This window comes from Bos grunniens, chromosome 5, assembly GCF_055505025.1.
Source record: "Bos grunniens cultivar Pamir isolate PY7600 chromosome 5, Bosgru_T2T1.0, whole genome shotgun sequence".
NCBI lineage: Eukaryota > Metazoa > Chordata > Mammalia > Artiodactyla > Bovidae > Bos > Bos grunniens.
In genome coordinates this window covers 51,702,265-51,717,952 of record NC_141169.1, presented here as the reverse complement: position 1 = coordinate 51,717,952, position 15,688 = coordinate 51,702,265, and the positions used below count along the sequence as shown (strand labels likewise).

Genomic DNA, 15,688 nt, shown 5'->3' with positions numbered 1-15,688 from the left:
TGAGCCAACTCCGGGAGTTGGTGATGGACAGGGAGGCCTGGCGTGCTGCAGTCCATGGGGTTGCAAAGAGTCGGACACGACTGAGCAGCTCAACAACTACTACTTATCTTGTCCTTCTTCAGATTAGATGGTTCTCTCTCCCTTCTCTGAATTCCCCTAGTCTCTTAGGAGTCAAGACTCACAGGGTTTACAGTTGATGATTCTTTGGCTAGTCATACCTTACAAGTGGCCCAAAATTCTGATTCCGTGAGGACACATTCCCCAGTACGCTACCTGATACACACTACTGGACTCACGAGCTCTATATAAACAACTAGTGAGATTTTGTGGTCTTGATGGAATAGGAACTACAAGCTAATATTTATTATGTCAGATTCTGTTTTAAGTACTTTTTATATGTCATTTAGTTTGTCCCTTGGGTTCCTGGGCATAACGATCCTATCGTCCTCTTTTTACTGAGGAGGAAACTGAGATTTAAGTGAAGTAACTTTCTCAAGGTCACCCAGCTAGCAAGTAAAGAGGCAGAGCTTGCGGCCAAGACTTGATACCAGTCTGAGTTTCTAACCTCAATATCACACTGCCTCCTAAGGGATTTTTGAGGGCTCTAGGGGATCACTGTGGACAGAGACTGCAGCCATGAAGTCAAAAGATGCTCCTTTGAAGAAAAGCTATGACAAACCTAAGCAGCACACTTAAAAGCAGAGATGTCACTTTACTGAGAAAGGTCCGTATAGCCAAAGCTGTGGTTTTTCCAGGAGTGATGTATAGATATAAGTGTTAGACCATAAAGAAATCTGAATGCTGAAGAACTGATGCTTTTGAACTGTGTAACTGGAGAAGACTCTTGAGAGTCCCTTGGACTGCAAGAAGATCCAACCAGTCAATCCTAAAGGAAATCAACCCTGAATATTCATTAGAAGGACTGATGATGAAGTTGAAGCTCTAATGCTTTGGCCATCTGATGGGAAGAACAAACTCACTGGAAAAGACCCTGATGCTGCGAAAGATTGAGGGCAGGAGGAGAAGGGGGCGACAGAGGCTGAGATGGTTGGATGGCATCACTGACTCAATGGACATGAGTTTGAGCAAAGTCATGTGAAGGACATAGTGAAGAAGATGGTGAAGGACAGCCTGGTGTACTCCAGTCCGTGGGGCTGCAAAAAGCAGACATGACTTACCAACTCAACAACAAAGGGGATATTTTAATTCTTCCTCTACAACCCAAAGATAATTACTCTAACATTTGAGAAAATTTCCTTCAAGAGTTATATTTTTATGTATATATGTATACACATGCACATAACTTTTTACTGACTTATGATCATGCTTTCATATATACAGTCATATTTTGTTTATATATTTGTTATATATATTATATATTTGTTTATATATTTTGCTAATATAGTCTAATCATCTTCCACCAATATTGTTTTTTATGAATTGGCCAGACTGCAGAAAGTACACAGTACAATAAAACATGCTCGTTCCCAAAATGGGATTTTGGCCTGGGGCATGAAAAGCTACTGAGAATCAGAAGACCGTAAATGTTCAGATGTCAATGTGAGACTTTAAATATTGTTCAGGTTTTCATGGGCGACAACAGGGGCAGTCTCCAACAGAATAGTCAATTCTTTTCTTCATATGAAAGTCAACACTGGGAACCCCCATAAATGCAAAGCCTTCCAGAAGCAGGTGGGTAATGAAGACTAAACCATGTACCAGACTGTATGCCAGGCAATTCTGCAGATGTTCTCCTTTGCTTTTCCAAGCACCTTGTGAGTCTAGGCATCCTCAGCCCACCCGCAGGCTGAAAGGACCTGCAGAGGTCACAGGTAACGCCAGCTCGAGGGTTGGAATTTAGATACTGGAGCCAAAGGTCTTCCTTCTTTTAGAGAAGTCTGTTTCAGATGAAAGAAAAAAATAAAATCTGGGACTTGTGGTGGTCCAGTGGCTAGGACTCCAAGCTTATGCATTAGGAGGCCTGGGTTCCATCTCTGGTCAAGGAACTAGATCCCACATGCCACTACAACTAAGAATTTGCTGCTGCAAATAAAGATCCTATGTGCTGCAACTAAGACCCGGTGCAGCCAAATAAATACAGATAAATATTAAAAAAAAGAAAAAGAAAAAAAAAATCTAGAGGAAGACAACCAAGAATGAGCTAAGTGAGTGATCCTGAGTCACAGAAAACAGCTGACAGGAATCCTGAACACGAAGGAGAGGAAAAATGAAGCTGAGAGAAAAGCAGTCTCCTTGTCCAGTCTGGCAGGGACTGGAATGGGGGGGCCCCTGCTGAGTTGATAGAGTTGGCTTTGTAAACCGGTCCCCAGCCAGAAAAAGATCCCGTTCTTCCAAGAGCCGAAAAGGGGCCTAAAGTCAACAGCACAGTCTTGGAATGGAGGCCAGAAGGCGAGAAAGACATTAAGAGGAATCCTAGCTGTCGGGAGGGCCTGCCACAGGCCAGAAAGGGGGCGTGGCATGGAGGACATCTGGAGGTTTAGGCTGCAGGCCCAGGCCACGCTGCCTGAGGACTAGGTCACGAGGTGTGTGCTGGACAGGGTGGAGAATTGCTGGAAAGAAGGTGCCGAATGCCTCTGAATTCACCAACCCTTTCCTTCTCCACTTGAATTCTTTAGGGTGATATACAAAAGCCAAACAGTGATGAGCTTCATCAAGCAAAAGGATGGAGACCTGGTGGGGGGTGTTTCTTTTATGAGAAGAGAGACTCCAGTTACATGGAGAAAAGATGCTGTGGACCAAGGGCGGGTCAAAACGCTTCTCTTTTTCCGCCAAACAGGCCTCCGCTCTGTTGGTGGGGGCCTCTCATGGAATTCAGTTCTTCTTGGCCAGAAATCCTTACCTTAGACCTTGGAAGACATGAGGGAGGCTCTGCAAACCTGGCGGCTGCTCATTGGGTTTGGCAAACTCTAGATTTTTCCAGCGCCTTGTGTTCAGCAAAACTGAGAATGTGTTTGGCTAGAAACCCTTCTCTAATTTTTAAACCCCTGTGCATTTTTTTTAACATAAATTTGATCCACATGGTTTCGATTTATTTTTATTTAACTCATCAAATCGAATTAGGAGCTACAGTGATGAATGGGAACAATGCTGATTTCCAAGAAGATTTTTGAGCCTTTTTTCTTAGAACAAAATCACATTCCAAACACCCCCACCCCCGCCCCACCACCATTCCCCTCCCCGCAACCGTTAAAACTACCAGACTGAGCTGAGTTTGAAATTTAGAACCCAAATGTGAAATAAAGATCCATGCTTGGCAAAGATGAAGCATAGCAGAAGAATGTTCTTAGGAAGTCACGGTTAGAAAGTCAGCATAGACTTGGGGTGGGGGTGGGGAATGAAGACAGAAGGGAGTCGGTTTTTCTTCATTAGATAGTTTAAGAAGATCTACCTAGCTTTGGGGGCTCCTAACAGCAGCCCCTGAGCTGTTTCTCTAGGGTCTGACTTTATCGCTTCTACCCAGGGAAAAGGGGCTTCTGCTCCAAGATTGGGGACAGGGGGTCCCCAGTACTCCTCTCTTTCTTCTACACTTCTCATAGGAGTGGATTCAAGCTGCTCTCCCCACCTCCTCTCCAATCTTCCTCCCTGTTTCCTGGCTCTGGCTAAGGCCTCTCCATCTGGAAACATTTAAAATGTACAACAACTTTAATCTCGTGCAAAGGAGTCTTGAGATCTGCACTACATACCCATTAAGCTAAATTATAGGTGAACAATCTCATTTTGCACAATTCTGTCTGGCCTCAGTTGGCACACGCGAAAGGCCATTCCTGTGTTTCCCAATTACTTTTTCTACCACACCATCATTTTCTACAATATCAGTCTGGGGCCAGCCATATTTCTCTGAGAATCTCTGGCCACTAAGGCCCCAGGACAGAGGTACTCTCTTCAGAGTCCCTTCAAATAGTCCTCGGGGGGCCCTTGGACACACCAAAAAAATCTCCTTGAATTCAGCTTCTCTCCCCTACAGAGCCTGAGTGGATCAGACAAACTTGAGTATGAGGATCATCTTGTTAGTTAATAACTGTACAGCCAAGGGGAGTTAACTTTCTTCCCTGAATCTCAATTTCCTGATCTGTAAAATGGGTATACTAACCATACATACCTCACAGAATTGTTGTGAGGATTTTTAAAAAAAAGTATGTTGTTTGGCCCAGACTCAATAATCAATAAATGTCACTTGTTATTGTTATCATAAAGGTGCTACACTTTATTCAATTCTACAACTTTCCTAAGAGCACTTACATTTTTCCAGAGGTTGCTGGTTCCTTTTTAAATCCTCCCCCATCCCTCATTAATGCTGAAACAACCACACCACTTCCCTGAGAATCAGCATCACTTCAGACAGGTAACATGAAGTTTCTGATCAACCAACGGATTTTTCATTAGTCCTTGGGGAATCTCCCAGGTTGGCCCTCCTTGGGATCCAGAGTAGCACAGCGACTGGAAGATCCATAACCTAACTGCATGGAGAGATCATTTTTCTGAAAACCAAACTTCTGATTTTATATAGAAAGTATATGTGTGTTTATGTGTGTATTGGGGTGGGGAGGGTGAGGAGGTCTTCATTCTCCTTTAAGGAACAAAATGGTTAATTATTGCTTCCTTAGAACACTCCCCCACACTTCATCGATGTTTTTTTTTTTTTTTGGTGGTGGTGGGAGGAATAGAAAGGTGACAGTACCATTTAATATGCCTGATAAATGCCTCTCTCTCAGGGGGAAAATATGGATGCCCATGAGTATAGTATTGGGCTTCCCAGGCGGTACTAGTGCTAAAGAACCTGCCTGCCAATGCAGGAGACATAAGCGATGTGGGTTTGATCCCTGGGTTGGGAAGATCCCCTGGAGAAGGAAATGGCAACCCACTCCAGTATTCTTGCCTGGAGAATCCCATGGACAGAGGAGCCTAGCAGGCTGCAGTCCATGGGGTTGCAAAGAGTCAGACATGACAGAAGCAACACAGCATGCACAAATATAGTCTTTAATGGTTCCCTCTGGCCAGGAGGACTTTTAGCAGTACTTCAGGGATCCTAGTGTTGACCAGAATAGAGGGAGTAGGTATCCATCAACATCCAGGGGAACTGAGACGCTCTGTTGTCAAGATCCTCATCATGCAGAATTGCTATGAAGGCTAAAAGAGAGACAGCTACAAATGGTAAATAGTATTTCCACCAAGCTGATCTCACTTGAGATCCTGGGTGATATTAGGACACGCATGTATCTTCTATTCCTGCTACTCACTAGAGATTTTCTTCTGGTGAGATTTCCTGTAGCTGGGTATATTTGAGATGTCAACCTCAACCTCAGTTCAGGACTCTGAAGGAATTAGTCCTGCTCACAGCGCTGCCACAAGGCTGGGCCTGGGTGGCTGACTGTGCCCACTGATGGCTCTAGAGTGGACACAGTCTATAGGCTGTGAAGTCAGTTGTGACCTGGTAGAAAAGGTGAGCTGGGCCATTGAGATTCCTGTCTGGTAATGTGCACCTGAGGGAGTAAGAAACCGGGTGGCCTGATAGCAGAGACCTATGGAGCATGGCTGGTCTTAGAGCTGCCTTGCTTCCAGAATCACCTTCTCTTCCATAAAGCCTGGCTCTTCAAAGGTTCTTGTGGACCCCATAAATATCTCTTCCAATAGTAAGAAAATAAGCACCTCCTTTTGAGTCAGCATGAGTGGGTTTCTGTTTCCCTCAACAAAAACAGCCTTCACTGAAAACACAGCACTCACCCTTGGGAAGAACATGCAGATGGAGCTATGTCTAAACATTCTGAGCATTTCCAGAGGCACTGTTTCAACAGTTAATTACACATACGCAAACACTGCTGGGTCCCCACTCAGCCCTCCCTGGCTCTCCTCTACTACAGAAACCACAAACCTTCCTCTCTCCCCCAGCCTCCTCTGTAGCTAGGGGAGGTCGGGTACCACAGTTTGGGACAACGAGAAGCAAGTGCACGTCTACTGGGACAGATGGGCTGCTCCCCTTCTTCCTACCTTTTATGAAAATGTTACACTTGAACCTGCATTACCATCTTGCAACCACGAAGGGAAAAAAGCAGCAGAGATGCCCCCCCTGGCACATGGAGGTGCCACACCAACATGAACAGCCACCAAATTCCAGCCTTCTTGTTATGTGAGAAAATATACCCATAAACTACTAAGAGTTTTCTATCACTTAGAAACAGTATCTTTTCTAAATGATATACCTTGAAGTAGAACTTGATGTTGTTTCCTGTATTATAAGAAAAATGATTTTTTAAACCAAAGATATGACAACTTGTTTTTCAGTTAACTTTTAAACATCAACTGAATGATACTAGCTTTCCAGGCAATTAGAATCTAAGAGGGGATAAAATATGTATGTAAATCAACATGCTTAAGCAGAAAGTGAAAACACTCTCCAGGTACCTGGAGTAGGGGGAGACATGACTTCCTGTTGGGGGAGGGGAAAGCAGAAGAAGTATTTACATTAAATCCTAGAGATAAAAAAGAGCTTGGATGTTTGGAGATGAGGGGGAAGGGCATTCTAGGTGGAAAAAAATAGTTTGAGCAAATATGGAAAACTAAAGATCATATACCAAAAATAAGTTCATTCTGGCTAGTGTAGGGGGCCAAATCAGATTTTTGAAGTTGGACTAAATTATAACAAGTCCTTATAATTTGTTATAATAAATTATAACAATGCCAAGTGAAGGAGTGTGCACTTTATTCTCTGAGCCTTGGAGTGTTGTTGAAGGTTTCTGAGCAAACAGGTGTCAGAGTAGTTGTTTAGGAAAACTGCTCTGATGGCAGTACGTGGGCTGGACTGAGGAGGCAAGGAATGCCACCAGGCTGTGCAGCCATCTGGGCAGGAGGCGATGAAGAAGGAAAGAGGACAGCTGAAGTGAAAATGGAGTGGAGAAAAGAAACAGACATGAGAGATAATGCAGAAGTACATGCGACATGAGTTGGCTACTGCCTGGATACGGGGTGAGAGTCATGGAGGGATAATGTAGAAAACATGTTCTTGTACAAAAGAGAAATAAAAACCTCATGTGGTACCTCTGGAGCTGAAGACAGGAATGGTTTTATGTAGATGTTGGAGTCATGCACCTTCAGGTCATGGTCCCCAAGTCCCCTGGTCACTCCAATAGTTGCCATTACACGGGCCTAGGAGTATAAGCAGAGGGTCATCAGAAACACTCCCACAATCAGAGAAAGCATCCCCACCAGTGCAGGTGCCATGGGCTGTGAGAGCAGCAGTCATTTTCCAATCCCCACTGCCCCTGGCTGTTAAGTTCTGTGTGTAGTTGTTTTCGAGGAAGAGCCCACCAAGGTTACCTATATACTTGAGGAGTGGCTTTTCTACCAATTACCTACATTTGAATGGGCAGCTGCTGTCTTCGCAGAGACTGGAGGGAATGATGTCCAATAAACTCAATACAATACATCTGTGATGTCTACAGCTACTGAAATCAATTCAAACCAAATCCAACAGGATCCGTCATCCATACATCCCCCATCCGTTCATCTGTCCACCCATCCACCCATCCATCCATCCATCCGCTATACACCCATTCTTCAAGTATTTACTGAATACCAGCTATGTCTCTAGTTCTGTGATAAAAGATATAAAAATGTCAGAGGCAGATCCTGCCATTCCACAGCTCATATATTTTACTTTATGGCTGGAGAAAATGTACCATTAGAAATGTACCATTAGATTATAACCTGTCCTGCTAATATCCTCACACAACTCCCTCTAGGTAGAAAGGAACAAGATGCCACTTGGCTGTAACTCCACAGAGACCTCATGGCTGAGACCATGCCATCTGTAGCATTCTCTGCATGGAAGCAATACTATTGTACTAATGCCTATACTGTCAGCCTAATGATCTCCTGGGAGACCACAGATATGAGTCACCCAAACATTTATTGAGCACCTACTATGTGCAGATACCATCCTGTGGGGGACACATGTCTATGGTCTTGTACCTACTATAAAGGAACCTGGTAAGGGAAAGACTAAGAGGTACATGTCTGACTAACAATATATAGAATACGGCCGAGTGCTGAAAGACAAATAAACAATGGATTATGTGAGTTCAGGGGAGGTAATTCTTCTGAGAAGGTTCCCTGGAGGAGGTGGGGCACTACATTTTTCTGCAGAAGGATGTCCAGCTCAGGTGAACACAGAGGAACGGAGCTCTAACATATGGCTCATCAACACTATACCTGGTATAGTGGCGTGGTTCAAAGACCTATATTTGAATCCTTGCTCTGATGCTCTGGTAATAAGAGTAACCTAGAAATGCTATGCCTCAACAGTATGTGAACCATGGACTTCCAGATGTTCAAGCTGGATTTAGAAAAGGCGTAGGAACCAGGGATCAAATTGCCAACATCCGTTGGATCATCGAAAAAGCAAGTGAGTTCTTGATGTTCAAGAAAGCAAGATGTTCAAGAAAAACATCTATTTCTGGTTTATTGACTATGCCAAAGCCTAGGACTATGTGGATCACAACAAACTGTGGAAAATTCTTAAAGAGATGGGAATACCAGACCACCTGACCTGCCTCTTGAGAAGTCTGTATGCAGGTCAGGAAGCAACAGTTAGAAATGGACATGGAACAACAGACTGGTTCCAAATAGGAAAAGGACTATGTGAAGGCTGTATATTGTCACCCTGCTTATTTAACTTCTATGCAGAGTACATCATGAGAAATGCTGGGCTGGAGGAAGCACAAGCTGGAATCAAGATTGCCAGAAGAAATATCAATAACCTCAGATATGCAGATGACACCACCCTTATAGCAGAAAGTAAAGAAGAACTAAAAAGCCTCAATGAAAGTGGAAGACGAGAGTGAAAAAGTTGGCTTCAAGCTCAACATTCAGAAAACTAAGATCTTGGCATCTGGTCCCATCACTTCATGGCAAATGGGGAAACAATGGAAACAGAGACTTTATTTTTAGAGGCTTCAAAATCAATGCAGATGGTGACTGCAGCCATGAAATTAAATGATGCTTGCTCCTTGGAAGAAAAGTTATGACCAACCTAGACAGCAATATTAAAAAGCAGAGACATTACTTCGCCAACAAAGGTCCGTCTAATAAAGGATATGGTTTTTCCAGTAGTCATGTATGGATATGACAGTTGGTCTATAAAGAAAGCTGAGTGCCGAAGAATTGATGCTTTTGAAATTGTGGTGTTGGAGAAGACTCTTGAGAGTCCCTTGGACTGCAAGGAGATCCAACCAGTCCATCCTGAAGGAGACCAGTCCTGAATATTCATTGGAAGGAGTGATGCTGAAGCTCCAATACTCTGGCCACCTGATACGAAGAACTGACTCACCTGAAAAGACCCTGATGCTGGGAAACATTGAAGGCGGGAGGAGAAGGGCACGACAGAGGATGAGATGGTTGGATGGCATCACCAACTCAATGGACATGAGTTTGAGTAAATTCCGGGAGTTGGTGACAGACAGGGAGGCCTGGCGTGCTGCAGTCCACGGGGTCGAAAAGAGTTGGACACAACTGAGCAACTGAACTGAACTGAGAAAAACTAAGAGATGACACTCTAACACATTACCATGGTCTTCATCCTACTTTCCCTCAAAAGGCTGTGAATTTGAAACTGGATTTACATCCGAAGGTGGGCAGGATTACATTTAAGTGGAAATGAAACCATAACGCATTTTTACAAGGCTAGACTCAAAGCGGGTGAAATGCAGACAGAGGATGTGAGCCTGGGACCTCTGGCCAGCGCTGCTCTGTTGGGAGCTCCCTTTAAGCTGACACACATTCACCTCTAAGTATGGAAATTCTGAGTCCCTATGCCCCCTCCACTTTCCTCCCTGCTGGAGTACATTCTCAGGTTGGACAAAGCACAGATGGGCATTTTAGTCCAAAGAAATTTGACATTTCTGCTAGTTTACAAGTCCCACACAGGTCCTTCAAAGCAGTGGCAGAAATCAAATGAAATTTAACAGCAGTGAAAGTATTCTGAAACTTCTGGGGACACGTGTACAGAAAAGAAAGAGAAAACCCTGTGAAGGATCTAGACAGAACTGATGTGTTGCATTCTAAAGCTTCTCAAGAGACCGTGGACTCCTGGGACAGAGGGGTCACGCTACTTTGGTACAGGGTATGCCTGGAGCCAATTGGAGCCATAGTGGCTTTTAAACAGGTCAAGAGGTACAGTGACTGAATTCACCAGCTACATATCACAGAACTGTCAAGCCCTAATTTACTGGAATGCTGGAGGAACATGATATCCTGGTGAATTGCACTTTTTGCTGAACTGGGAAAAACCTTGCTCCTTTAAATCCTACTGCTAATCATCAGTAGAAGAACACATTTGTCCATTTTTCTGCTGTAGCAAGGAGAGTATAGTCAACAAAGTTCCACATAGTCAAAGCTACAGTTTTTCCAATAGTCACATATGGATGTGAGAGTTGGACCATAAAGAAGACTGAGTGCCGAAGAATTGATGCTTTTGAACTGCAGTGTTGGAGAAGACTCCTGAGAGTCCCTTGGACTGCAAGGGGATCAAACCAGTCAATCCTAAAGGCAATCAATCCTGAATATTCATTGGAAAGACTGATGATGAAGCTGAAGCTCCAATACTTTGGCCACCTGAATCAAAGAGCTGACTCACTAGAAAAAGCCCTGATCCTGGGAAAGACTGAAGGCAGGAGGAGAAGGGGATGACAGAGGATGGGATGGATGGATGGCATCATTGACTCAATGGACATGAGTTTGAGCAGGTTCTGGGAGATGGTGAAGGATAGAGAAGCCTGGCGTCCACGGCTTCACAAAGAGTTGGACACGACTGAGTGACTGAATAATAAAGGAGAGTATAGGGGCTTCCCTGGTGGCTCAGATAGTAAAGAATCTGCTGCAATGCAGGAGACCTGGGTTTGTTTCCTGGGTCAGGAAGACCCCTTGAAGAAGGGAGTGGCAACCCACTCCAGTATTCTTGCCCAGAAAATTCCATGGACAGAGGAGCCTGGAAGGCTACAGTCCATGGGATCGTAAAGAGTCGAACATGACTGAGTGACTAACACTTTCACTTTCTTTCACGAAGAGTATACTGAACAGCTTATTAAATACTTATGTATTTACTGATGGCCTGCCATGAGTCAAGTACCAGGCTAGACGGGTCCTAAGGATATGAAGGCAACAGGATGTGGTGCTGAGCTTACTGGAACTCACTGGGGAGCAGCAGGGTAATACTGAGAATCTCAGCACCATGAAGCCCAGAAACTGTAGGTGCAGATCACTGGGCTGAGTGATTCTCATTGATGGTGTCCACTATACACAGAACACGAAACCCTACCAGAAACCGAGCCCTTCCCTGTCCTGACTCTCAACCAGGATGGCAAGGCAGAAGGTGTCCATCTCCAGGAAAGGGGGAAGTTGGTTTGAAAAATGATGAATTTATTGATCAAATATTCATGTGTCATTGCCCTCTGTGAAATTCCTCTCTCCTTCGAGCAAAATTACTGCTGGGCTACACTGAAGCCAAAACCTACTCCTGTGTGCACTTTCATACCACACACACACACACACACACACACTCGCTCAAACTCTGTCCACAAAGGCATCCTTCAGTTTTCTTATGAGTCACTTGTTCTGATAAAAGCTATCACATGTTGAAAAAAATTTCAGTTGAATGTTCTTCTTAATGTGACCACATTTTTCACTTCTAATTGGAACTCTCAGCGCTTAGTTGAAATGTATTCATGTTCCGAGGAAGAATGCAATGATTCAGAAGCTGTTTGTTCTTCCCAGGAAATGACTTCAAAGCTTTCTCATCTCCACTCCTGCACCCCTCTCCAGTCTCTGCTCAGAGACCACTTGAAGATCGACAGCCTTCCTTCGGCCCAACAATGTTAGAGTCTGACAGGGGCCCTTGGAGCTGGTGATGAATGGTCTTTGCTATCTCAGCCTGGGATCTGATCCGTGTGATCCTATAGTTTATTGAGGTGAAACTCTGGATCCCCTTCTCATGGGGCAAGTGGAGAAGCTGGCATGTACAGTCTGAGCATCCATGGTGGAATGCAAGAGCACCAGAAGGAAGTGGAGGGCCACAGCTCCACGGCTCGTACCAGTCAGTCACGTGACTGCCTGAGCGGTTTTAACCTTGCAGTCCCTGCTGCCTCATCTCCCAGATGGATGTAAGACAGCCAGCTCTGCCTGCCTCGTGGCTTGTTGTCAGTACACAGTGAGATGATGTATGTGAAAGTGGTTGTGTTTAAACACTGCAAAAAGTTATGCAAATGGATCGAGAAGGGGGATGTCATTTTCACAAAACTGACTTGAGTCCCCTGTGCTCACCACTTCCATTCCCCAGCCCTGCCACTCCCTGGACCCTTAAGGCAGGAGACCTGAAGGAAGGTGGAGGTGATATTCTCTCAAGCTGTCAAGACTACAAAATCACGAGCTGCCAAGTGGAACACGCAGATTGCCATGGGCTCCGTCGAGAGAGAGCCTGGTTCTCTCAATCCAGGGAGGGCACGTGCCTACCTTCTTGCCTTCTCCATATATAAGGGGAAACTTCAAGTCATCATCCTCAATGGTTTTGTATGCCCTGTAGGAGGATAAACAACATTAAAAAAACAGGTTTGCACTCAATTAGTGACCCACTGCCCTGACACAGGATGCCAGGCAGTTTATTTTCCCTGAGCCTCCGTCCGCTCACCACACTGCCTATCTCTTTCTGTACAAAGAGTCAGTCTCCCTACAGAATTGTGTGCATGTGTGTACGTATTTCAACGAACCAGAAAATACCAAGTCTTTATGTGCCTGAAGAGAGAGAAAATGAACTGGCCTACTCACAGCAGCGAGAAGGGGCAACAGGCTTCTGTCCTCAGCATTTAGTGTCCCTGCAGTACTGAACGGCCCCAGCCGTGGTGGCGGGGTTGTCATTAAGCTGAAACCGTGAGAGGCAGTGGTGCTCAGAGATGGAGGTGTGGGGGACGGGTGGTGGAACTGCTCCAACAGCCAGCTCTCACCTTCAGGGGTTGTTTATGCCGAAGAGCCTGGTATTGGGATGGCTGGAGAAGGAATATTTAGAGCCCGTTTGACTTCAGTGTGATATTCAAGGTTGGCAAAAAAAAAAATCCTTTGTTTCACGATGGCTATTAGATGGCCATTGGACACACAGAAAGAAAATCCTGTTTATGCTTCAGTGGTTTATGCCAGACAGGGCTGTTCAGATGCCACCACTCACACAGCAGAGGCTGGCCAGACCGTGGCGAGGAGTGAACAAAGGCCATGTTTTAACAGTTTTGCTCACAAGGAACTTAAAAAACAAACAAGCAAACAGGTATCCAGTCACGAAGTTGTATAACGCTGGGCAAGTAGCTCCACCTTTTTGGATCTCTGGTATCTCAACTGCAAAATGACGATAACCACACAGGATGTAAACAGCCTAGCACAGAGCCTGATACTCAGTAAGTACTCAATAAGTAGTAGCTGTCACTAATATTTAGTAAATAATTAATATTTGGCATACAGTTCCCCTTTCTGCAAAATGGGGAAAGCATTGCCTATTCACTTCCTCAGAGAAGTATTAGGAAGACTGAGTAAAAGATGGGGTATTTTCTGCTAGGTTAGAAGCTAGAAGCAAGATGCTTTTCTAAACTAATGTCTCCTGAGTGCATGAAAAAAATTAATTTGTGACGTGCGTGCGTGTGCTAAGTTGCCTCAGTCGTGTCCAACTCTTTGTGACCCTGTAGACTGTAGTCTGCCAGGCCTCTCTGTCCATGGGATTCTCCAGTCAAGAATACTGGAGTGGGGTGCCATGCCCTGCTTCAGGGGATCTTCCTGACCTAGGAATCGAATCTGTATCTCCTGTGGCTCCTGCACTGCAGGAAGATTCTTTACTGCTGAGTCACCTGGGAAGCTGAATAATTTGTGACATACCTCTTGATATATCTAGGCAGCTTGAGAGTGAATCTGACATCAAATTTATGGAGGTGCTTGATATACAAAAGAATGCAACTCAACTGAAAAAAGGCTCAACCCCAAAGCTAAAGCCAGCACATCTTGCTTATCTGCAAGTTATTTGGTTAAGTTCTTTCCCATGGGGGTAGAGAAACAGTGAAGTTCCGGCACCGGATGTGCCTGGGCTTGAGTCTAGCACTGCTTTCTGCCCAGCCCTGGGCGAGTGGGTAAGTCTCTCTCTGAACCTTAGTTTCCTCATTAATCAGGGAAGCCAAAAAGTGGGGCTTACTTGTGAACGTGCGGTAAGGATTAAAATGGGCCGATGAATGTGACGAGCTTGGAAGTATTCGGCACAGTGCCCGGCACATGCTGAGAGCTCAATAAAAGCTGGTTGCTGCTTCTGCAGTCAAGTGAGCCCAGAGGTCTGCCATGAATTGAGTTTTCAAAAAAGGAACCATACTATTTCCTTCCCCCAAATCTACCAAATTAACACAAAGTGGAAATAGCTACTTTGATGTTTCTATACTCACACATATAATTTAAGACACTGTGGTGTATGAGTCCCTTGGGGAAGAAATACAGCTGTTATTAGACTACAGTCAGCTTGGGGATCCAATGAGTTTGTAGACCCATGGTTCTCCATCTTGGCTGCAGCAGGAATCTCCTGAGAAGGCTTTGAAAAGCCTGGTGCTCAGGTCAGAGGAATGAAGTCTGAACCTCTGCGGATCAGACCTAGGTACCAGGAATTTTTTAATAAGCTTCCCTGGTGATGCCAATGTGCAGTCATGGTGGAGAACCACTATTGGAAACCAAGGTCATTAGCTAACATTCAAAATCAGTTGAGCAAATGACTATATGGCTCAAGGAAAAGGGAGGTAATGACTTGAGAAAGGCTGTGAAGTGGGCATAAGTAGGACTTGGGGACCACATGAAAAGTAAAAAGACACGTTCAGACAGAGATGATGCAGTGGGGGCAGTCTCAGGGAGGGGCTGGGGCCTGGAGATCCAAGCACAGGAGTCTGGAACTACAGACAAGGCAGAGGGCGGCAGCTCTAGGATCAATGACTGGAGGTTACTTAGAGCTCAGTGGAGACAGGCTGAGAACGCTCTTAACAAGCTTGAAAAGGCAGCAAGAAAACTGTCCTTTGACTGTATTGCAAGCCCAGGTAATGGAATTCTCCCAGGGCAGAGAATTCCAGGACAGTGAAATCTGTTTCAGCACCACTCTCAAAGGCAAAAACTTGTCCTGGGGTTCTTACCCACAGGAGCAAGTCCACCCAAGTTCTAATCTTATGGTTTAGCCTCTGCTTCTTTGTCTTTGTTTTCTGTTCCTTTTAATTTTTTAAAAAACAATTTTAAATTTAAAAACACATGTATACCTGTGGCGGATTCACCTGTGGCGGATTCATTTTGATATTTGGCAAAACTAATACAATTATGTAAAGTTTAAAAATAAAATAAAATTAATTAAAAAAATAAATAAAAAAATAAAAATTGAGTAAAGTTGCTTTACAATGTTGTGTTAGTTTCTGCTGTACAGCAAAGTGAATCAGTTATATGTATACATATATCCCCTCTTGCTTGAATCTCCTTCCCATTTAGGTCATCAGCAGGCTTTGAGTAGTTTCATGTGCTATACACTAGGTTCTCATTAGGAATCTATCTTATGTGTGTGTCCAACTGTTTGCGACCCCATGGCCTGCAGCCCTCAGGCTCCTCTGTCCATGGAATTCTCCAGGCAAGAATA

At 44.5% G+C, this 15,688-nt stretch overlaps 1 protein-coding gene across 2 annotated transcripts in view; it reads right to left on the bottom strand.

Annotated features, from left to right (window-relative positions):
* Positions 1-15,688, bottom strand: part of PPM1H (protein phosphatase, Mg2+/Mn2+ dependent 1H) — a 303,642-nt gene that overhangs the window by 37,901 nt on the left and 250,053 nt on the right. Inside the window, exons 7-9 of one of the 2 annotated variants that reach the window (XM_086400234.1) lie at positions 12,520-12,583; positions 7,054-7,161; positions 4,983-5,148 (exon numbers count right to left, since the gene is read on the bottom strand). In XM_086400234.1, coding sequence (XP_086256360.1) covers positions 5,140-5,148; positions 7,054-7,161; positions 12,520-12,583 — 181 coding nt within the window. In that variant the 3' untranslated portion in view covers positions 4,983-5,139. Of the gene's footprint in view, positions 1-4,982; positions 5,149-7,053; positions 7,162-12,519; positions 12,584-15,688 lie in introns of those variants that run through there. The other variant, XM_086400233.1, reaches the window with a different exon arrangement.